The 24,909-nt window shown below is 38.6% G+C and overlaps 2 protein-coding genes and 1 pseudogene across 3 annotated transcripts; 1 reads left to right on the forward strand and 2 right to left on the reverse strand.

Annotated features, from left to right (window-relative positions):
• Positions 1–9,002: 9,002 nt before the first annotated feature.
• LOC104094142 (non-specific lipid transfer protein GPI-anchored 5-like) lies at positions 9,003–11,304 on the reverse strand. 2 transcript variants are annotated; one of them, XM_009600013.4, is made up of 3 exons: positions 10,835–11,304; positions 9,924–9,977; positions 9,003–9,363 (listed from the first exon to the last, which is right to left on the reverse strand). In XM_009600013.4, exons 1-3 carry the CDS (start codon positions 11,154–11,156, stop codon positions 9,248–9,250), a joined length of 492 nt encoding a protein of 163 aa, XP_009598308.1. In that variant the 5' UTR covers positions 11,157–11,304; the 3' UTR covers positions 9,003–9,247. The 2 variants fall into 2 exon arrangements, with proteins under 2 accessions (XP_009598308.1, XP_009598307.1); XM_009600012.3 differs by having other exon boundaries at positions 9,924–10,004.
• A 2,955-nt stretch (positions 11,305–14,259) lies between these two features.
• Positions 14,260–15,513, forward strand: LOC138898721 (uncharacterized). The gene is made up of 3 exons (XM_070184815.1): positions 14,260–14,458; positions 14,570–14,943; positions 15,193–15,513. Exons 1-3 carry the CDS (start codon positions 14,260–14,262, stop codon positions 15,511–15,513), a joined length of 894 nt encoding a protein of 297 aa, XP_070040916.1.
• On the reverse strand, positions 14,863–14,961 carry LOC117276260 (small nucleolar RNA R71; annotated as a pseudogene).
• Positions 15,514–24,909: the final 9,396 nt, after the last annotated feature.

Genomic DNA, 24,909 nt, shown 5'->3' on the forward strand with positions numbered 1-24,909 from the left:
CCACCATCCGCTCATGCGCAAGACCTTGCTCCTGGGCTCCAACCTATCGCACCTTCGCCCAAATCTCCGCTTCTGCGATCTTCCTCACCCAACTCTCACCTCGCTTCTGCGTCTCGTTTTTCTCTTTTGCGACCATCGCACGTGCGCAAAACCAGCCGCACGTGTGATCACACCAGATCCTGCCACCACCAGCCTTAGCCAAAATTGATCCAAACGACCCGAACCTCGTTTGAAACTCTTCTGAGCTACTCGGGACCCCGTCCGAATATACCAACTAGTCAAATAACATAACGCGAACCTACTCGAGGCCTCAAATCACGCATAACAACATCGAAATGACAAATCCTACCTCAAACCAAAATTAATGAACTTTGAACCTTCAACTTCCAGACTGGCACCGAAACATATCAAATCAACTCGGAATGAGCTCAGATTTTGCACACAAGTCCCAAATGACATAACTAAACTATTCCAATTTCCGGAACCATAATCCGAATCTGATTCCATCAAAGTCAACTCCATGTAGAACTTGTGAACTTTTTAAACCTTCAAATTTCCTACTTTCGCCAATTAGTGCCGAATCGTTCTAGAAATATCCAAATGCAAATTCGGACATATGCCCGAGTCCAAAATCACCATCCGGACCTAAAAGAACCATCATAACTCTATTCTGGGGTCAAATTTACAAAAGTCAAACTTGGTCAACCCTTCCAACTTAAAGCTTGAATAATGAAATTCATTCTTCCAAATCGATTCCGAATTACCTGAAAACCAAAACCGACGATTCGCACAAGTCATAATACATCATACAGAGCTACTCATGCCCTCAAAATAATGAGCGAAGTGAAAATTCATAGAACGACCGGTCGGGTCGTCACATCCTCCCCCACTTAAACATACGTTCGTCCTTGAACGTGCCGAGAGTCATTCCAAAGCCATCAAACCGCCGTGTAACCTTACCATGCACATACCCGGGGGTTATCCCACGTCACCCTATTCCATATAGGCCAGACAACACAACATAACTGAATATCATTACTTCGACCTTAGCCCGTAAACCTTAGAATCCAATTTACAACATCCGAAATTTCCTATAAGACCCGAATCTCGCATCTACACACTGTATTAGTCTGAAGAAGTTGCACCAAGCCATAACCATAACCCAAGACACAATCACATGATGTACCATATATCTCAAATACTTATAGCAATAACTCCCTATCCCCGTAGCTGCTCAAAACAACCCAATACTGGTACTAAATCTCATATCGAACAAAACCCCATTCTAAGATCTTCGTACACTGCCGATGATGAAAAAAACACGTAGAAACTCGTAACCACTTATCAGATCAACAAGTCATAGAACTCTCCCTCCTTCAACCAGAACTATAGCCAATTTCTGATATTATCCTTCCAAATATACCGCAATCAGATCCGATAGCACCCATTCTAGGTCTGATGACCTCATCTTATCAAATACAGCCACCCTACTAACATGCCACACCAATACAACCTTAAGCCACAAACTCTATAATCCGTGCACCGATACCCAACAATTCAAGTGTACTTAAACATAGAAAATGACTCCAATGAGAGAACCGTCCCGCAAGCACAATAAGTACCACCACAACGCAACGCAAAAAACCCATCACACACCGTGGAACGAAAACACATGAATCTAACACAAATGATCATATCCCAACATAACTTTGCTGCAATGCGCGACCCCATCCAAACACTGGTCCACATGAAATACCTCAAGTCATAATGCTCAAAATCAACAACCACGCGTAATTTGTAGTCTAGTACCAAAAGTGCATGACCATAACCACTGAGAAGCAAATGACTCAATACCACAGTCTAGAAAGAACATAATCAATACACAATCAATCATTCAACACCCTAATACCCCTCTTGCTTAAATTCCTCTATAAGGCCCAAATAGAATTGCACCAAGTGTGCATATAACCAACGAATCACACCCCTCGTAGCATAGACGAGTAATTCATAGAACATATGAGAACACAAATAAGCTTAACTCTAACCGGATGGCACCTCCCTCAATAATAGCAGTACGGAGTCAACCAATCCGATCCAGTGTAGATTACACGTCCTCATTGGGCCTACCAATGGGCCCAAAATTAACTCTGGTCATCCACAAATAGATAAATAACCCTCCGAAAGTCCACAATAACCTAACCCTAATACATACCATCCTCTGTCTAGGTTTGTCCACATTTTCATAGTCCACAACCACAGAACAATCTGCTCATGAGAACTCCCAGTCTCCAAATCCATAGAACACACGAATCACCATATCTGATCCAAACTCCACCGCCCGAATGTTTAACACATCTCTCATACACGATCATCCCACGAGGAATACTTCGATAATTCTTCCGTACCACATAGCAAAATCTAAATATCAGTAGTTGATCAACCAGGCGAGTACCGATATACCAATGAAGCGTCCGTACGTCAAAACTCAGTGCGCCTTCTTATATGCACACCCTTCTCAGGCAATAGCAAGTAGTTATAGCATTCATCTAAACATCGGAAACCGTCCATGCTGCCTAAGAATTTATGATCTTCCCTTCAAAACTGACCCCTGATCATACACATGCAAATCTCAATCTCCCACAACACACCACATCTATCATGCCATCATAGGAAAAGTACGAGAATCTCATAATCAACTCCGAGTCACAAGCGAACTACATACTCAATTAGCCAGAAACCTTCTATTTGGTTTCATCCAGGAGAAAATCACAATACGCAATATGTTCCTCACGCTTGTAGGAAATATACACCTCGAACCGTGGTAGAAATCCTCCAGAGCACTTTGAAATCCATTCTCACCCAATCAAGCCGTCAGAACTGAATCTCTCTAACTCAACCAAGCCACGCGAATCACCAAACCCAAGAGTACTGCCACAAAACACCTGTGGAGACTCATCACATCATGAGAACCAAAAGAACCGAGCATACCATTACCATATTGATCCAACTTACTACCAAGCTGCCCTATTTCTCCGAGCTCCTTTTGAATTACCCTCAAGTTACTTCTCCTTTCTAGAACACCATGATCCTTACCCGCAGCTCACCACAAAAGATTCTAGCATAAGACCACACCGCCCTAAGGCCCATAAGCCACTGCATTCCCTCTTAAGCACTCCAAAAGTACCACAACCGAGACACCCACTCTGAAGAGACCTTATGTGAATCCAAACCGTTTCCTTCACCTTCCTGATACTGAAATGTAGAATCCATAATAATATAGAGATATTGCGAGTCCCGGTACCAACCAACGCAAATATCATATATTAGCTATATACAAGTCCGAAAAATCCTAAAATTCCACATATAAATCTTAAACTCTTTAGAACCTCCTCGAGAATCATCCACTATGCTCAAATCTCAACTGCAACGCCCAACATGACAAACGACCTATGCTCAATTAGCACGACCACACCCCAAAGAAGTAACCCCACTTTAGCGCAACCGAGAAAAATTCTACATCATGCTCACTACATCCATCACGAATAATGACTCAAATTATTCCGTGATTTACATATACCCATAAAGTGTAATATAACACGTATCTAGAAATTTCCTTGCTTAAGTCATCCTCAAAACCAGCCTCTGCAAGTCATAACTGATTCATAGTATACCTCAAACCGAAACCAACACAACACATAACCATGCAATTAAATCGTCAATAGTAAACTCCCCCACTTGGCTCGAAGCCATAGACAAAACACTCGATAACTCACAATGCCCATGCTCTATTACTACCATAATCCCGCACCGAAATTTAACTCAATCCTTCATAAGCTCATGTAACACAAACCATCTAATACCTCAAATCATCTACAAATCTCGCATTCATCCTCGTGATTGTTAGGTTAACTATTATAACCGATCTAAACTCAAATCGCACAACTATAACCCATTGGTAGAAAAGAAAGACTCCACACAACCTCATAAGGATCACACATCCGTAGATTACCCCGCAGGTTATAACCCACCTACTTAGCCTCAAACTGACATTTCTCTATACCCTTTCACAGCCACAACTACTACGCCATCACTTAATCTTTCTGAGTCTGAACCCATCAACAAGACATGAAAATCTACTTCGTTCCACAATTAAAAAACATGAAAAGATCCTTCAATACACTCATAACTCGAGAATGTATATCACATCAAGACAGAATTCAAGCACCCAATAGTCCATTTTATATCTCAAGCAAACTCTTCTCATCACATTCAATCCGTCTGAACACATCCCACAATCACATCATACTCATCATATAGCCATCCAGCCACTCCTCGAGCCATCAATTCCATTAATAGGGACACTATCAGACTTATAAGTCCAAAAGCACGTGCTCACACAACAGAAATCCCCGTGCTCAAGCTACAGTCAAAACCCGTCCTCAAGTCCTCCAGACTGGCCCATGATCAGCACACAGAAATGACATCTCGCACCTCATCTATGGAATCACAAGCCGTCGATGTATAGTTGATACCGAGCGCTCACATGCGCATACAAATGCGTGGAAGGAATTCAAAGAGTTACGCTTCAAGCTGAATCAATGCCGCACAATAAAGAAAGAAAGATGGGAAATTTATCCTAAATGCCATGTAACCTCTCGAAGATATGTATGGACGTCATCATACCGATTCCTAAGACTCTACTAGACACTCGCTCATGACTTGTAGAACCTATGAACCTAGAGCTCTAATACCAACTTGTCATGACCCAAAATTCAATTAGTCGTGATGGCACCTAACCCAACCCGCTAGGTAAGCCAATAACCAACTATCCAATTTAAGGAGATTTATTAAGAGAAGAAAAGATAATACAACTACTTTTATACAAATAATTTCTCAAGGACTGGTAGTACAAATCATGAGCTTCTAAGATTTAGATTTTGTTTTTAAAAAAAAAAATTGAATTGAAATAAGTACAACATCTGTTTGAAATATAAATGAACAGAATTTGAATCTAAGCTACCAAGGGAAAGTGATAGCTATAACTGGAACGCAGGTACATCTTCAATCCAATTCCCGCCGTACGCAGCAACATCTTCATCCAACATTTGCACGCAAGGTGAAGAAGTGTAGTATGAGTACAACCGACCCTATGTACTCAATAAGTAACAAACCTAATCTTAGGTTGAAAGTAGTGACGATCTGCAATAAGGGTCAGAGTCCAACTCCAATAACCAGCAACAATTCATAAAAATATAATAAATATGGTACAGGAAATGACTTAGCTCGTTCACAGCTACGGAAAATAGGTATACTTTTCAAGTTTAACAGTAAATCCCAAATCTTTCACAGAAAACCCTAAAAATATATGAGTAAGTTTGAAAACCGTGATTTTTCCCAAAAGAAAAACATTTTAACAATAAATAAGAGGTTTCATTTTTCAGATAGCATGAGGAAAGTACATCTCTATGCCTACATGTCAATATGTAAGTGATATCATGAATGTCACCAAAAATGGGTAGCGTGAGGTAATGCATCTCTAAGTCTGTATCTCAAGTACGCATGTCAAATATAATGCATCTCACTGATGAACTCATGTATTCACACTCTCAGGGTACTCAATCTCTCTGTCTCATATTCTCACTCACCATGCTCGATACTTACCACACTCAGTTACTCTGTACTGTATGATACCTGCTGCGGCGTGCAGCTCGATCCACACATAGCCATATTGCCTATTGCTGCGTGCAACCCGATCCACATATATATATCCATAAGGCTTGTTGCGGCGTGCAACCCGATCCACACATATATTGCCATAAGGCTTGTTGCGGCTTGCAACCCCATCCACGTATATATAACCATAAGGCTTGCTGCGGCATGCAACCTGATCCACATATATATAGTCATAAGGTTTATTGCGGTGTGCAACCCTATCCACATATATATAGCCATAAGGCTTGTTGCGGCATGCAACCCGATCCACATATATATAGATATCACTCATAGCATGACACTCAGGCCCCCAATACAGTCACCAAGCTCTCTAGTCTCTCGAGCTCACAACACTCATGCTAAGCAGCCCTAATCAATGATACAAGATGTGACAATATACGATAACAGATACTGAGATATGGCATGTAATGATGAATCTGACTGAGAACACAATTGTAATGAAACCGATATCTCAACAGCAAAGAACGACCACTGTGGGTCCCAATAGTACTAACATATAGCCTAAACATAATTTCTAGCATGAATCACAACTCAAGTACTCTAACACATAGAGTACAACAAAAATGTTCAGATAAAATAGCTACGAAGTTCCAGGGAATCGACTAAATCACAATTTCTGCGGTGCACGCCCACACGCCCGTCACCTAGCATGCGCGTCACCTCAACATCAATCACATAGAACGTAATTCAGGGTTTCATGCCCTCACCACCAAGTTTAGAAGTGTTACTTATCTCGAACAAGCCGAATCCAATACCGAGTAAGCCAAACGATGCTCCAAAAATACCATTCCGCGCGTACCGACTTCGAACGGCTCGAAACTAGTCAAAATCAACTCAAATGCATCAATAAAGCCTAAGGAAACAATTTCAAATGATAAAGGTCGAATCTTTATTCAAAAGCCCAAAGTCAACCAACAATTCAAACTCGGGCACGCACCTCGAAACCCGACAAAACATATAAAATCTCACAACCCATTCAGTTACAAGTCCAACCATACTAGTTTCACTCAAATCTGACTCTAAATCGATGTATAAAACTCAAAAATTCACTCTATGAAACTTTAGACTAAAATCCCCACCCCCCCCAATTTTCTCTTTAAAATTCATAATGAAATTACTAAAAACGATGATAGATTCACGAAATATAATCAAAACTGATTATAGAACACTTACTCCAATCCTTGTGATGAAATTTACCTCCAAAATCGCTCAAATCCGAGCTCCCCAACTCAAAATGTGAACAAAATAGCCAAGCCCTCGATATATAGCTTCTGCCGAGGCATCTTCGCTTTTGCAAACAAATTAGCAACTTCTGCTGCGTCTCCTCTGCGACAGTACATCCACTTTTGCAGAACCAGCTAAAAACTCAACCCTCGCACCTGCGGACAAAATATTCGCTTCTGCGACATCGCAGGTGCGAGCGACCATACACTCCTGCGCTCCAGTCCATCACACTTGCGCCCTAATCTCCGATTCTGCAATCTTCCTAATCGAGCTCTCACCTCGTTTCTGCGACTCTTTTGTCGCTTCTGCGACCATCGCACCTGCACAAAACCAGCCGCAGGTGCGATCACACCAAACGAGCTGAACCTCGTCTGAAACTCTTCCGAGCCACTCGGGACACCGTTCGAATATACCAACTAGTCCAATAACATAATGCGAACCTACTTGAGGCCTCAAATCACGCATAACAACATCGAAAGGACGAATCATATCTCAAATCAAAATTAATGAGCTTTGAACTTTCAACTTCCAAAACTCGCGCCAAAACATATCAAATCAACTTGGAATGAACTCAGATTTTGCACACAAGTCCCAAATGACATAACGAAGCTATTCCAATTTCCGGAACCACAATCCGAATCCGATACCATCAAAGTCAGCTCCTGGTCAAACTTGTGAACTTTCCGAACCTTCAAATTTTCCACTTTCGCCAATTAGAGTCGAATCGTTCTAGAAATATCCAAATGCAAATCCGAAAATTACCATCCAGATCTAATGGAACCATCAAAACCCTGTTCCGGGGTCAAATTCACAAAAGTCAAACTTGTCCATCTCTTCCAAGTTAAAGTTTCAACAATAAAATTCATTCTTCCAAATCGATTCCGAATAACCTGAAAACCAAAGACGATGATTCCCACAAGTCATAATACATCATACAGAACCACTCATGCCCTCAAACTACCGAGCGAAGTGCAAATGCTCAAAACGACCGGTCGGGTCGTTATAGTAAGTGACTCAATAGCAAAGAAGAGAAGAAAGTTCGCCAGAGATGACATTTTCTAGTCAAACAAATTAGTATATACATTGTATTAAAACTAATAATGGAGACGAACAAAAATCCGACCAGATTTGGGAATACACTATCACATTGTATCTACCAAAATTCAGTCACACAAATAAAAATCTGGCCATAATGTGTATTTCATTGTATTTAATTCAGCTACAAGAAATAAAATATACTCAAATCTGAGAAATACACTCAAATATGAGAAAATATACCCGGATCTGATAAATCTGGTCGGTTGGCCATGGATTCTAGCCAGAAATGACTGCGGTGGTGGAGGTAATGACGAGGCCGATCTGGATTGAGGAATTTGAGGTATTAAATTGAGGAATTTTCATAGAGGATGAGAGAAGTGAGAGTACAAAGGAGAGAAGAAAATAAAAAGGAGGTCGGATGGCAGTGTTCCCGCAGGTTAGGCCGGCGGTGGTTCTCCGGCGAAATTGTAACACCAGAGAGATAGAGAGTTTAAGGGAGATGGGGGAGGCGCTAGGCTATAGTACGGATATGAAAGGAGGAAGAGAGGAAAAAGTTACTTTAGGGTTAGAAATTCATTAAAGAAGGTATTTGCTATAAAACCCAATGTAGCTATGCATTATAATTAGTTTAAAGAGTATTTATTTATAATAAATAAGGTGCATTATTTAGCTTTAACATATAAAAATTCATTAAAAAAACCCAGGAAAAGCTAGTAAGAGTAGCAGAGGCCGGGAAATAAATCAGGTCAGAAGGTCGATCATGATCTCCACTTACAGCGTGAACTTTGTTTCTATAACAATTTTTGTTAAATTGTTTCAATTTAGATCATTCTGAGTCTTTGAAATTGCTCTATGATAAAAATTTTCTTCTAATAAATTCCACAGTGTACGAATCAATATGGTAAATAAATATTTCATTATCAAATTAATTAGTGGAGAAAGTTCTTCACGATTGTGCTTCATTCATGCATGCATACATGAGGCATAAAATTCTTTGCTTAAAAAACTGGCAAAAACCTGAAACAATTTTCTCCATATAGAACTACAATTATAAATAAACTTCTTGAGTTCAATCACTGGTACAATGGAGATACAAATTGGAAAAGGAACAGACACACACAAACTTAAGACAAATGCTAATAAATCACTCGACTCCACACACAACGTCAAAACATGTAGCATCATAATGCTATTTTATTAAGTACGTACTAATTAAGATACTCCAAAACACCCAGATGAAACTCAAGAAACTTCAAATCATGGAAACGTAGGAAGCCATGAAAAGAAGGATGCTGACAACAACTTGAACTGATAGAGCCTTCACAGGACTTCCATCAGAGGTATTGCTGCTTCCTGTTGCCTTTGAACCTACTCAATCAATCAACGAAAAATGATGTTATAAATTGACAAGATTTAAAATTTAGACGCATAATATTTAGTACTATAATTAATGAATTACTATAATTGATCTTTCTCATCTTTGACCTTTAGGTTTAGTTCAAATATTGCTAATAACTCCCCCAATGTGCAAAGTATAGCCAGTCCAAATATATGAGAGAATTAAAGTAGATTAATAAACAATGTAAAAGAAGTCTAACTAACTACGATGAATTGAGAATATACAGATGATTCATACAGTTGAGTCTAACTAATTTGGGATTGAGCTATGTAGATTGATTGTTCAAATATTTGCTAATTAATTAAGTGTTTTAGTCCAAACGAACTTATACCATCATGATATAGCTCAAAGTACTTCGTGATTACTAGATCTGCATATTGATTACACCAAATCCTATACTTGTATCTGGTTTTCAGAAAATATCTATAATCACGAACATGTTGTCATGCATGTTTCGGAAATTGTAGAGTTTTACGAAATCGTATAACAAAATTACAATTTATACATTGTGTGAGTGTTCATGAGTTACCTGACACCGCTATACCAGTTGACGAATCTGGAGTTCCTTCTGTAGGTGCACCCTCTGGAGACATTACCGGTCCATTACCAGCTAAGAAATATTAATAGCAGTATTTAAACATCATATTGGAAAATTATGAACACTTAAAATACAACCATAAAAGAACTTGTAATTGTTTGCTTGTCCTTCTTATGTCTTTTTTTTTTTTTTTTTTCTCATTTTGGTAATACATATGTTCCGTAGCCTGTTTGTTAGCAGCTTGTGAAAGCTTGTTGTAACAAATTAAGCACTATATGATATATAAGTGTAATAACATCCAAAGAGACATACTCTCTCCGTTCCAGTTTATGTGAACCTATTTCCTTTTTGGTCCGTTCCAAAAAGAATGATCAATTTCTAAATTTGGAAACAATTTTGCTTAAACTTACAATTCTACCCTTAATAAGAAGTTTTTATAACCACACAAATACTCTGGCCCCTTTTTGACTTGTTTAGGGCCACAAATTTCAAAAGTCTTCATTTTTTCTTAAACTCCGTGCCCAGTCAAACAAGTTTGGAACGGAGGGAGTACTTATTATTTTATTGCATGTGTTGAGTTTAACGTCTACAAACTAGTAGTGATAAAGAAATTTTACACTTTCCAGCTACCTAAAAATGTAACTACTGATAACTGCCCGTAGTAAGTTAATTTAGTAACTAGAAAAATATTATATTGCAAAGTAAACAATTTACTACAACAGGTTAAATTATATTGATAACATAAAAAATATTTATACCGTGTATATAAGTCAAATTCATTTCGAAAACATTTCAACTTCTTGAGATGAAACAATATCGCGTACGTTCATGTCCAACAAAGTATGGTTATATGGAATTAAATTTAGATATTGTAACAGCAATTTAATTAGATGAGTCCTTACCGTTACATTTACTAACAGGAGGAGTCTCCAGCTTGCATGCAGCAGGCAATGCAAGTGCCTGAGTTTGATTAATTTGGACCCCCAACGAGGAACCACCACCATTGACAATGAGACAAAGGCACCGTGGCTTAGACTGTAGCACCCCAGAGAGGGCAGAGCAGCAGGCGGCCGACGGCGTCTCCGCACTTCCGGTGACAAAGTTAAGGCATGAAGCCATAGTAATAAGTGTACTTGTGCAATCGGATTGTGCCATGACTTCTACTGAAGTCATGGTCACAATTAGAGCTAAAGCCATGCAAATTACAGTTCCTTTTGAAGCCATTTTTGGTGTTTTCTGGGACGATTACAATTTTTGGAGAGAATTGTATTACCTTTTTAGCACCCACAATATTCCTCCTAAGGAAGAATTAGTTGAATCTCCAAAGGAAGAAGCTGGCTTGTGTGTGCCTTAGTTTTGTGAGGGACTGTCATAGGCATGCAGTGGGGGATTTATAGTGTCTGTTTTAAGTGACTAATTAATTATTCATTTGTCTTACAAGCTTTAAAAATGAGGATTTAGTTCTGAAAGTGACAAATTGCAGGGATTAAATTGGTTAACTAGTAAGAGTTCATGAGGTAAGATTTGGAAATAGTGTAACGCATGTTATCATCAATAACGTGTCAATGAGACTAATCAAGTGGGAAATTAATTTATTCTATTTGTATTAGAAATAAACGTACGCATGCCGTGAAATTTATACGGCGAGTCGGCTACACTAATGTGTTACCAAGACTTTGGCAAGATAGACACCAGCTGATGGCCTAACTCCAAAAATAATATACACGTTTGTAGACATATGTGGTATAATTAAGTCAATGAAATTAATAAAACATATACAAGGTCATAGAAGATTCGTCATTCATCTAAGTTATGATGCGCTAAAAAGATTAATTTATTCATTGTTCTCATGAAACTATCATGCAAAACTTACTATTTCATACATATTGAATGATCTTCTTTCGAGGGGTGAGCCAAGGGGCAAACGGAAACCGCCATGAGCACTTGGTAAATTGTAGTTCGTCCTCCTTTTTTCTTTTGTTTTACTTATTGTCACGATCCAAATTTCCATCGGAGCCATGACAACGCCTAACACCGCTTGCTAGGCAAGCCAACAATTTAAACAATAACGATAATCTTAATAATAGAACTTAATAACCTCAACATTGGAATGATAATAAAATATCTGAAATATCAGCAATAATGCAACTGCAACCATCCTATGATCTGGTGTCAACGAGCACTATAAAATTTAAATAAAAAGTTTAATCATCAAATACAAAACTGGCTGAATGACAGAACAACGATAACAAAAGCAAAGCAGCAGCTACCACGAAATCCAATGATCTGGTACAGGTGCCTCCAGCTAACAATCACCTCTCTCAGAAGTATCTGGATCTGTACATAAAATGCAGAGTATATTATGAGTGCATCCGACTCCATGTACTCAATAGGTAACAAGCGTAACCTCAAGTTGAAAGCAGTGACAAGCATGGCAATTGCCCAACATCCATCGCCAATAACCAATAAAACAATATAGAATAATAATGGTAAAGAGAAGTAACTCAAATAATATTAATTTTAACCTTTGCATAATAGCAGAAAAATATGCATGCTTTTCAAGAATAGCTATAAAGGTATGAATTCTTTCACAGAGTTTTCTAGGTATGATGTTATAAAGCTAACAATGATTTTTAGTCCAAAATACTAAATAAGGAAATCTAGTACCATCAAATATAAAGGGAGAATCACAAACTGTACCTGTATGATGAGTAATCATGCCGATGGTAGACTATAATCTCGTATTTTCGTCGCTTATTGCACTCCAATTTACCGCACTTTATTCGTTTTGAGCTTTAATTGATTGTGTTTTGCACTTATTGTGTATTTTATGCCTTGTAGGAGTGATTCCGAGCTATGTAGATGTTATAAAATAAATTTGAGTGATTTGGAGCTTTGAAGTCTGAGTAAAATCCCAAGGTATTAAGCCGAGATCATACTCGAGGGTCGAGGACCAAGTCTGGACGTTAAAACGCAAGTAAAAATCCGTACTCTGAGAAAAATACACTAGTGCGGCACGCCGCGGCTGTGCAAAATTCCTGTTACTTGTCAGAACCAACCCTATGGATTTCCCCACTAATGCTCTGCATGGCGCGTAGCCCTATGTGGATCGCATGTGCAATATTTACAGAGTAATTTTTCTATTTCGGCTAGGAAAGGGAGGTTTCGTCTAGGCCCGACCTTACTTGGTATAAAAATATGGAAAAAATATTATTTTATGGATTTTAGACATATATTCAACCTAAGCAGGCTAAGGAGGAGTTGGAAGAACACGAGCACAATGATTTCATCATTCCTTCCTCACTCAAGACTCGAGTTTGGATTGAATTTATGTTTTCCTATACTTTAATTTTATTTGTGATGAATTACTCCATATCTATGGAGTAGTTTCCTTTAGGGTCTGATGGATATCGTGTATTGATGATTATTTGTGGATAATAACTCTAATTTTATGTATTGAAACGTTTTGAATAATTTAACTGTTGTATCTATGTTTATTTGTTCATGTAATCGAGAGAGGCATAACTTGTGATATATTTGCATTATATTATTGGTTGAGTTCATTAATTCTTCTTAGTAATCGAAAGAGGTTAGTTGAATCATTGATTAAACCTAGTTAGGAGGATGACCAAGAGAGGTTCTCCGAAAGACCAATCCACTACGCATTCTTGCATATCTTCACGTGCTTAAATTGGTTCATTTCGTGAGGTTAAGACTTAATCGAGAGAGGAGTTTTTGCTGACCATTTGAACTAATAATTGAGTGAATTCGAGAGACTCACTTGAACATTATAAGTGAATTATCTAGAGTTATATCCCAAATAATTATCTTGCACCTATCCTATCAAAACCCTATATTCTTCCACTGATATCTTTCTTTGCTTATTCCTTGTTTCGATTGTCATTAGTCAATGGCTTTAGACTCTTAGTTAATTGTAGTTATTAATCATATAAATCTCAATTGTTGATTCTCCTGAATAGCAATCAAGCTAGAAACTACAAAAATACTGTTTAACTCTAATCCCGTGGATACGATATTATACTATACTATCTTTGACTAGCGAGCATAATTTAAGTGTGTGTTTCGAGCTCGTCAAATTTTGGTGCCGTTTCCAAGGATTGGCAATCAATAGTAAATAATTTGTAGTACTAATTTAGGAATTTTTCTTTTTCTTTTATTTTTTTTTATGTTTGGTGTTCTTTGACTGTGCCCAGGTTATATGTTAGATTGGTGCATGACTCGAGCTTCTGCGAAGGAAGTGCTACAATACGAGCCAGAAATTTAAAAACAACTACGACAACTGAGAAAGGAAAGAAATCTCATCGAGATGTTAGAAAAGGTTGGGCAATCCTTAACCAAAGAAGATATGGTTGGAAATGGTGAGGTTAATGTGGATTTGGCTACAAGAGAAGCAACCCAACGACAAGAACAAGCTGCATGGGATGCTGAAGAAGCAGCTATTAGAGATGCATATATTATCTACGAAGAAGAGAGAGGTCATATTATTGCTCAGAATCAACCTTTGGGTGCAGAACAATTCGGAAATATAGCTCCCATGCTTAGGGGACCACTTGGCGATTATGCTAGACCGGTCTAAAATCAAGGTTTATCAAGTGTTATACCACCTCCAATTGCAGCAAACAGTTTCGAGTTAAAGCAAGGGTTGCTTCAAACCCTTCAGAATTGCTCTGTCTTCAGAGGGAAGCCAAACGAAGATCTAAACACACATATAATGGGCTTCGAGGAGATTATGAACACCTTTCAATACAATGGTGTGTCACAAGATGCAGTGTGTCTAATGGCATTCCCATTTTCTCTTAAAGATAATGCAAAGCAGTGGCTTCAAAGCTTACTTACGAAATCAATTAGAACTTGGGAGGAGATGAACAAAAAATTCCTTGATAAATATTTCTCCTCATCTAAGACAGGAAAGTTTAGAAGAGAAATCCATAACTTCTGCCATAAAGAGAATGAAACCATTTTTGAAGCATGGGAGAGGTTTAAGGAGATTGTTAAAAAGTGTTAACATAGCGGAATTGAACTCTGGATGCAACTCTAGGACTTTTGGGATGGATTGACACTGGCCTTACGTAGAACATTGAGCAATGCAGCTGGTGGCTTGTTGATGAAGAAGACTCCAGAGGAGATAGTTACAATTCTTGATGAGTTATCTAAAGATGCAAATCAATGGCCCTCTGAGAGTGCGGAAAGAAGAAGATCAACTGGTGTTCGCCAGGTTGATGCTAACACATCTGTGCAGGTACAACTTGATGCTATGGACAAAGAGATAAGGAAGTTGACCTTAGCGTCAATACAGAGTGAGCCTCACACAACTTGTGATATATCTGGAAGAGGACACCCTACTCATGAGTGTCAAGCCTCAACTGAGGAAGTGAATGCTGTGGGAAACTACAATTTTAATGCAATGGGCCAAAGGCACCCCGTTTTTTTATGGAGTTCATCTGGGGGTACCGCGGATGCATGGAAACAAAATAACTCTAGAGCCACATGGAAAAGGAGTGCCAACATTCTAAAATCAGCAGAGGCAGCAATTTCAGCCTTAACAGCCCATTCAGGCTGACATAGAAGATCTCATGAAGGCCTTCATTCTAAACACTGATGAGAGGCTTGAAACTCATAGCGCAACTATATGGGAACATGGAGCAACTATCAAAGATATAGGTACTGGTTTTTGAAACTTGGAAAGATAGGTTGGGCAGCTAGCCACTTTATTATCTAAGATGATTCCAGGAACTCTCCCCGCTAATACTGAGAGAAATCCCAAAGAAATAGTGAATGTTGTGACCTTGAGAAGTGGGAAAGTGTTGAAGGATCCTACCCCAATCCAAAAAGATGTGATAATTGCAAAAGAAAGTGGGGAGCATCTGAAAAGTGATGCTGACAAGAAGAAGAAAGGCCTAATAAAAACTGAGAAAAAGAAGAAGGAAGAAAAATCGAGAAGGGAGGAACCTGAGAAGAGCGAGCATATGCCTGCTTTACCTTTCCCTCAAAAGATATACAGAGAAAAGATGGACAAGCAGTTTGAGAGATTTCTGGATGTGCTAAAACAAGTCCATGTAAACTTACCATTTACAGAAGTGCTCTCACAAATGCCTGCTTATGCCAAATTTATAAAGGAGATCTTGACAAAGAAGAGGAAAATAGAGGAGGCCTCAATGGTCAAGCTTACAGAGCATTGCAGTGTTAAATTGTAAAATAAACTCCCACAAAAGTGTGAAGATCTAGGGAGTTTTACTATACCTTGCTCATTAGGGACTATAAATTTTTAGAAGTCTTTATGTAATTCTGGTGCCTTAATTAAATTAATGCCTATATCTATTTACAGGAAACTGGAGAAGGAAATTAGATAGATAAGGTTGGTGCCAATATCATTGCAACTGTTAGACATAACGACCTTAATACCCGAAGGGATAGTGGTAGATTTGTTTGTTCGAGTGGATAAATTCGTATTTCCTGTAGATTTTATAGTGGTGAATATGGAGGGGAACAAGAAGGCCCCCCTCATCCTAGGAAGACCATTCTTAGCGACGGGTAGAGCTATACTAGATATACACGAGAGAAAAATCATTCTTAGAGTGGGCGAGGAGACGGTGACTTTTGATATAAATGTAGAAAAGGGGACACAAAAGGAAAAACCAGCTGCAAGTGTTGAATGGAAAGTGAAGGGCTCAAAGGAAAATGCTGCAGTGAGTGAGAAAGATAAGTGTGGGGTGTACTCCAAAAAGGCTGAGAAGAAGCTATCTGCATGGATGTGTGCATTAGTTTGGGCACGAGGAATGGAGCCCGACTTCGACTTAGACCCCGACTAGATATTTAGAGAAATTTCCTTTACCTTATGGTTTTTAATTGGGTATCATGGGGACATGCCACAACTTAAAGTGTGAGGTGGGGGGATAATTGTATATTGTATATATGTGTGTTAGTTTTGTTATTTGTAGTAGTTCGAAATTTAAAAAAACATAAAAATTGAAAACATTTTGAAATTTTTGATTTTTTCGATGATGGATATCATTCGACGGGTTTCTTGAGGGATTAAAGTCGAAATAAAAAGATAAAAAGATTTTCTTTTGTTAGGTAGTATAACAATTCACCCTTGGTTTTTCTTTGTGCTGCAGTTTTATTTTTTAGGAGTAGGAATCCTTGTGCTATGATTTGAATTGATGGCAATATCTCTTGACTTTATTATGCCCTGAGAATAGTGAGTGCTTTAGTTGTGATGCTTAGGCTCAGTTTGTGATTCTTGTATAAGTATCTTAAAGTGTATGATCTTAATTCTGTTTAACTGCTTTGACTAGAGTGCCCTGATGAGTCCGATCCTGAGTGAGTTATATGCCATGTGTGTGTGAGGTTTTGTATTATTATGTGTATTGTATTTGATGTTTAGAACTTGCCATGTGTGTTTGCAAAGATAAATAGTAGTTTTGTTCAGTCTTGCAAGTGATATAGGCATTTCTTTGTTGAGCCAGTTATATGCTTTTAACCACCTAATTGTTATGTATCTTAGTTAACCCTGTTGAGCCTGTAATCCTGTTTCTTTGGCAACCACATTAAAAGACCTACCCATTTGGTTGAATTGACCATCTATTTGAACCTTGTACCTCTCATGAGCACATGAATTTGTTATGAACTTTGTAAAAATTGAAGTGTGGGGTGGTTAGTTTAGCTTTTGAGTGGAACTAATGAAATAAGGAGAAAGGTGCACTAGTTTGAAAACGTAAAAGCAACTTGAATTGAAAAAGAAAGAAAAAAAATAATTGTATGATTGCGAAAAATATTCCTTGATAGTGGTAACTCTTGATGTAATTGTACTTAAAGAAGTAGGGAGTTAATGTATATTGATGTAAAGGTGGAATTTTGGTTTGACATAAGTGTGGGGTTTTGAATAGTGAAATGTATGTATTAAACTGCTTAGGGAGGTGTAGTCACTCTTATATCTAAATATATCCTACCCGTCCCGTAGCCTACATTACAACCAATTAAAGTCCTACTTGATCATTGACTGAATGAGCTTAATTAGTAGAGTATTACACTACGGGCAAGCTTATGGTACGTCGTTTGTGGCATATGAATCTTGTTTCTGAGAGTGAGTGAATTCTTTTTATCTTGAGTTCCTGATTGTTCTTAAATTTTATTGTGTGTGGAACTAGTCTCTATTGTTGTATGAGGGAACTTGATTCATGAAGGAAAGGTAATGTTGTTGACCTCAGTGCTAGAGTAAGTGAACGGGTTATAAATAATGCGTGGTGATTTTGAGTCAAATCATGCTAGGATGTTATGGTATTGTACTTAATATGTTTTAAATATTTTTGGTATGATGAATTATTAGAGTTGTTGAAAAAGGTCGCGTCTATGTGAAGTGTAATTTGATTGCTCAACGACGAGAAATGGTTAAAGTGTGGGGTGTTGATGGTAGGCTATAATCTCGTATTTTAGTCGCATATTGCACTTCAATTTACTGCACTTTATTCGTTTTGAGCTTTAATTGATAGTGTTTTGCATTTATTGTATGCTTTATGTCTTGTAGGAGTGATTCCGAGCTATGTAGATGTTACAAAATGAATATGAGTGATTTTGAGCTTTGAAGTCTGAGTAAAATCCCAAGGGATTAAGCCGGGATCGTGTTCGGGGGTCGAGGACCAAGTCTGGACGTCAAAACGTAAGTAAAAATCCGTACTCTAAGAAAAATGCACTAGTGCGGCGTAAGGCGCACCGTGGCTGTGCAAAATTCTTGCTGCCTGCTGGAACCAACTCTTTGTATTTTACCACTAATGCCCCGCATGGCGTGTCACCCCATGTGGCGTGCCTATGCAATGTTTATAAAGTAGTTTTCCTATTTTTGCTAGGAAAGGGAGGTTTCATTTAAGCCCGACCCTACTTGGTATAAATACATGGAAAAATATTATTTTCTGGACTTTAGACACATATTCGACCTAAGAAGGCTAAGGAGGAGTTGGAAGAACACGAGCACAAGGATTTCATCATTCCTTCCTCATTCAAGACCTGAGTTTGGATTGAATTTATGTTTTCCTATACTTTAATTTTATTTGTGATGAATTTCTTCATATATATGGAGCAGTTCCCTTTAGGTTCTGATGGATATGGTGTATTGATGATTGTGTGTGGAATATAACTCTAGTTTTATGTATTGAAGCATTTTGGATGATTTAACTATTGCATCTATATTTACTTGTGCATGTAATCGAGAGAGGCATAACTTGTGATATCTTTGCATTATATTGTTGGCCGAGTTCATTCTTCTTCTTAGTAATCGGAAGAGGCTAGTTGAATCATTCATTAAACCTAGTTAGGAGGATAATTGAGAGAGGTTCTCCTAAAGACCAGTCCACTACGCATTCTTACATAACTTCACATGTTTAAATTGGTTCATCTCGTGAGGTTAAAACTTAATCGAGAGAGGAGTTTTTGCTGAACGTTTGAACTAATAATTGAGTGAATTCGAGTGACTCACTTGAACATTAAAAGTGAATTATCTAGAGTTAGATCCAAACAATTATCTTGCACCTATCCTACCAACACCCTATATTCTCCCACTAATAACTTTCTTTGTTGATTTCTTGTTTTTATTGTAATTAGTCAATAGCTTTAGACTCTTAGTTAATTGTAGTTATTAATCATATGAATCTCAATTTTTGATTCTCCTGAGATAAGTTCCTCACTCAATCACATACATATGACTATTTGCCTGCGCTCAATGTGAATACCAGACTCCGGAAGGGCTTGCGCAAGTGCTGATCGGATATAAGCCAACAATTAATATCACGTAGCCCAACCATGGGGCCTGGTGCATTCTTTGCTCCCTAGTCAGTACCACTTAGCCCAATATGGGGCCTGGCCTACGCGCCACCTCAGAATAAATACCGCTCAAGTATCAATTAACCACATTTCACAGTACGTAGTTCAAAAGTATTACACATATGAGGCATACACAACATGTGAGAAATTATAATAAGAATGCACTGAGACAGAGATATCATACACGAATATAGCATCATAACAGAGATTATGTCTACAATTAAGGCAAATAGCTCAAAATAACAAGTTAGCCCTATCTTGTCTCAAACAAATAAGTACATAGCCTAGACATGATTTCTATCATGAATCATAGCTCAAGTACTCATACAAGTAGAGAAAACACAGATATAATAAGACATGATAGCAATCAAGGCACATATTAACCTAAGGTCTGCTCGATCCATGAATAACCTCGGTGCACACACATACTCCCATCACCAAGCACATGTGTCACCCCCAACATATCTCAAATAAAATAGCCAATGGAGAAAATTACCTTCAAACCAAGTTTAGGCATGTTACTTACCTCAAAGTGCGTGAATCAATACTTCAAAAAGCCCTTCCCACGCTAAATTGATCTCCGAGTGACTCGAATCTCGTCAAAATGACTTAATATCATCAATAAAAGCTATAGGAAATAATCCCAATCGATAGCACAATGATCTTGAATCAATTATCCAAAGTCAACTCAAAAGTCAACCCTGGGCTCGTACCCCGAAATCTGTCAAAACTCACAAATCCCGAACAACCATTCCAATATGAGTCTACATATGTGTGTTTCATCCAAATCCAACCTCAAATCGACCGTCAAATGATCAATTTTCACTCTAAAAAACCATAGTAAAAAACCCCCAAATTCCACCTTTAATTCATATAAACTAGGTGTAATAATCCATGGGTAATAAATATCTAACATCAATATCAAGTAAAGTGTACTTACCTCTTCAATTATAGTGAAAAGTCCTAAAAATTGCCTATAGCCGAGATTCACAACTCAAATAATGAGGAATAATCAAAACCCTCACATGATATATCCTGCCCAGCGATTCCGCTTTTGCGGTGAAAATGCCGTATCTGTGAATTCACCTAAAAAGCCGACCAACCGGATCTAAGGTCCACCTTCGCATCTGCCTCGTACACCTTCTGTGGACCAACCATCGTAGAAGCGCATCCGCCTTTGTGGAAAACCTCTGCATCTGCGGAATTTCCCTTGCCAGTCTTAATCCCACATTTTCACATCCAAAGCCGCATTTGCGACCACATTTCCGCAGATGCAAAAATACCAGAACTCAAGATAAAAAATGCCAACACAATCCAACATGATCCAAAATCCATCCAAAACACACCCGAGACCCCAGGGATCCCATCTAATCACACCAACAAGTCTTAAAATACAATGCGGACATACTCGAGGCCTCAAATCATACGAAACAATATCAAAATCACAAATCGCACCTCAATGCAAGCCTAAGGGACTAATGAACTTCCTACTTCCTAAAACTCATGCCGAACAATATCAAATCAACTCGGAATGACCTTGAAGTTTTCATACAAGTCCAAATGAAACAACAAACCTATTCTAACTCCCGGAACCACAATCCGAATCCGATATTATCAAAGTTAACTCCCGGTCCAATCTATGAACTTTCCAAGCCTTCAACTTTCCAATTGTCGCCAAATAGAACCAAATCAACCTACGGAACTCCAAATCTAAATCCGGATATACGCCTAAGTTCAAAATCACAATAAAAATCTATTGGACCCATCAAAACACCATTATGGGATTGTATACATGAAAGTCAAACTCCAGCCAACTCTTACATTTTAAGCATCCAACCTTGAGACTAAGTATTTCAATTCAATTCAAAATATCAACGAAGACAAACCAACCACCCCCGTAAGTTACATAACTACAAAAACAAATATTGTAAACCATCAAATAGAGGAAACAAGGCTAAAATACTCAAAATGACAGTCCGGGTCATTACATTCTCCCTTTCTTAAACAAACATTCGTCCTAGAATGAGTCTAGAAGCATACATGGGGTCTCAAAAAGGTGAGGATATATGCTCCGCATTAGTTGCTCGGTCTTCCAAGTAGCCTCCTTGACCGACTGGCGTCTCTAATGAACCTTCACCGATGCTATATTTTTCGACCTCAACTTTTGAACCTGCCGGTCCAAAATGGCCACCAATCCCACATCATAAGTCAAATCCTCGTCCAACATTACCGTACTGAAGTTTAATACATGTGACAGATACCCATAATACTTCCGGAGTATGGAAACATGAAATACTGGGTGAAATCCTAATAAATTAGGTGGCAAGGAAAGTTTATAGGCCACCTCTCCAACTCTCTCTAGTACCTCAAAAGGACCAATATAGCATGGGCTCAACTTTCCCTTCTTCCCGAATTTCATCACACCCTTCAAGCGTAAAAATATGAGTAGAACCTTCTCACCCACCATATATTCCACATTACGAGCCTTCGTATCATCATAATTCTTCTAATTATACTATGCTCTATTAAGCCGCTCGTAAATCAACTTCACATTCTCCAAATCATCACGAACTAAATCAGTGCCTAACAACCTAGCCTCCCCAGACTTAAACCAACCTACCAGAGAACGGCATCGCCTCCCATATAAGGCCTCATACAGAGCCATCTGGATACTCTTATTGTAGGCAAACTCTGCTAATGGAAAAAATCGATCCCACTGACCCCCAAAATCGATGACACAGGCTCGTAACATGTCCTCCAGGATCTAAATAGTGCGTTCGCATTGCCCGTCCGTCTAAGGATGAAATGATGTACTCAGCTCGACCTGTATGCCCAACTCACGCTGCACTGTTCTTCAAAAATGCAATATAAACTCTGTGCCTTTTTTTGAGATAATAGACATAGGCACACCATAAAGATGAATAATCTCAGAAGATAAATTCGAGCCAGCTGCTCTAGAGAGTAGGTAGTCATGACTGGAGTGAAGTGTGCAGACTTTGTCAGTCTATCCATAATGATCCACACAACATCAAATCTCCTCGAGGTTCATGGGAGTCCATCTACAAAATACATGGTGATACGCTCCCACATCCACTCCAGAATATCTAGACTCTAAAGCAAACCACCCGGTCTCTGATGCTCGTACTTCACCTGCTGAACGTTCAAACACCGAGCAACATACTCAACAATATCCTTCTTCATCCTTCACCACCAATAGTGCTGCTCCAAATCACGATACATATTTGCAGCACATAGATGAATGGAATACTACGAACTATGGTCTTCCACAATAATCAGCTCATGCAATCCATCCACATTAGGCCCACAAATCCGGCCCTGAAACTCGAATACCCCATTATCACCAATAGTAACCTCATTAGCATCACTGAGTAATTAGGGATCATATTGATGCTCTCAAATAAGGACGACCGTGATACAACAAAAGCAAGATCCCTACTAGGCTCTGAAATATCCAACCTCAAGAACCTATTGGCCAAAGCAAGACTCCTCAGTTGGAATGAAAGCAAGACTACCCATACTCTCAACCTTCTTACTCAAAGCGTCGGCTTCTACATTGGCCTTTACCGGATGATAAATAATGTTGATATAATAGTCCTTTAGTAGTTCTAACCACCTCTGTTGCCTCAAGTTATGATCATTTTTCTTGAATAAGTGTTGGAGACTCATATGATTCGTGAACCCCATGCAAGATACACCATAAAGATAGTGCTGCCAAATCTTGAGTGTGTGAATAATGACTACGAACTCCATGGTTCTTCAACTGACGCAAAGCATAATCAATCATTCTCCCCTTATGCATTAATATGTACCCAATGCTAATACGTGAAACATCATAATAAACTGTATAAGAACCTGATCCCAAAGGCAAAACCAGAACTAGAGCTGTAGTGAAGGCAGTCTTGAGCTTCTGAAATCTCTCCTCACACTTGTCAGACCACCTGAATGGGGTACCCTTTTGCGTCAATCTAGTAAACGAGGCTGCTATAGATCCACAAAATGGTGATAAGACCCAGCCAACACAAGGAAACTTCAGATCTCTATAGCAGTAGATGATCTAGACAAACTATGAATGTTATACCCCACACTTCTTATTCACCCATAAAGTTGAAAGATGATAAGTTTGACTTCTAGCGCAGCCAATCGGCTGGCGACATATTAGTGGGACAAAAAGGTGTTTACATTTTACCAGATTGCGCCTATTGGATGCAGTGTCTGGTGCGTGGCAACCCATTTAGCGAATGGGGCGGTGACATTCCTAGATTTGATATAAAATGTAGTAAAACTTTCTTTTCTTACATTCTACAAAATATTACTAGCTTTAGTTTTTCCCAAAAACTCTCTCAAGTTCCATTTAAGAAATCTTAAAAGATTCAAGGCTTAATAAAAGGCGAACCTAGTAGAATTTAACGTAAAGGATCTCGTGATCCTCACTGTATCCTCAATCTCCTATTCATACTCATTTTGGAGATTCCTTGAAAGTGAAGATAACCACCATAGAAGTGTAAGAACTCAAGAAGCGTAGTTAGTTTTTCAAAAAGGTATGTAAGGTAGCCTTCTTTCTTGGCATGCCTTGATGTAAGTGTTTCTTTCTAAACAATCCTTATGTTGTAAGCCTGAACTATTCTAATCCTTTCTTGATGACATTGTATATATTCTTATACGTTCCTTACTGGTGGAATTTTCTTTCATGATTGAGAAGTTTCCAGATAGTATTTTGAGGTCGGAAAAATGTAAATCATTTTGAGGTTAATTCTTGATATCTCTTGAAATTAATTTTGCATTGCACCTCTCCCCCCTCTCTCTCTCTCTCTCTCTCTCTCTTTATGTATATATATATATATATATATATATATATATATATATATATATATATCTTAATTACTTTACTGGGTCGAGCTATAGTCGATCGGGTACAGATCGATGTGATATGAAATATTATCGAGTCCTCTATGAGTCCGAGTACGAAATGATGTGATATAAAGTATTACTGAGTCCTTCTAAGGCTGGGTACGCTGAGCCCTGTAGAGGCCAGGTACAACCGAGACCTTTTGAGGATGGGTACAATGTGATGAAGACATAAGACTTTACTGAGTCCTCTCCGAGTCCGGGTACGACACTAGGT

This window comes from Nicotiana tomentosiformis, chromosome 9 (genome assembly GCF_000390325.3).
Source record: "Nicotiana tomentosiformis chromosome 9, ASM39032v3, whole genome shotgun sequence".
In the NCBI taxonomy this organism is placed as follows: domain Eukaryota; kingdom Viridiplantae; phylum Streptophyta; class Magnoliopsida; order Solanales; family Solanaceae; genus Nicotiana; species Nicotiana tomentosiformis.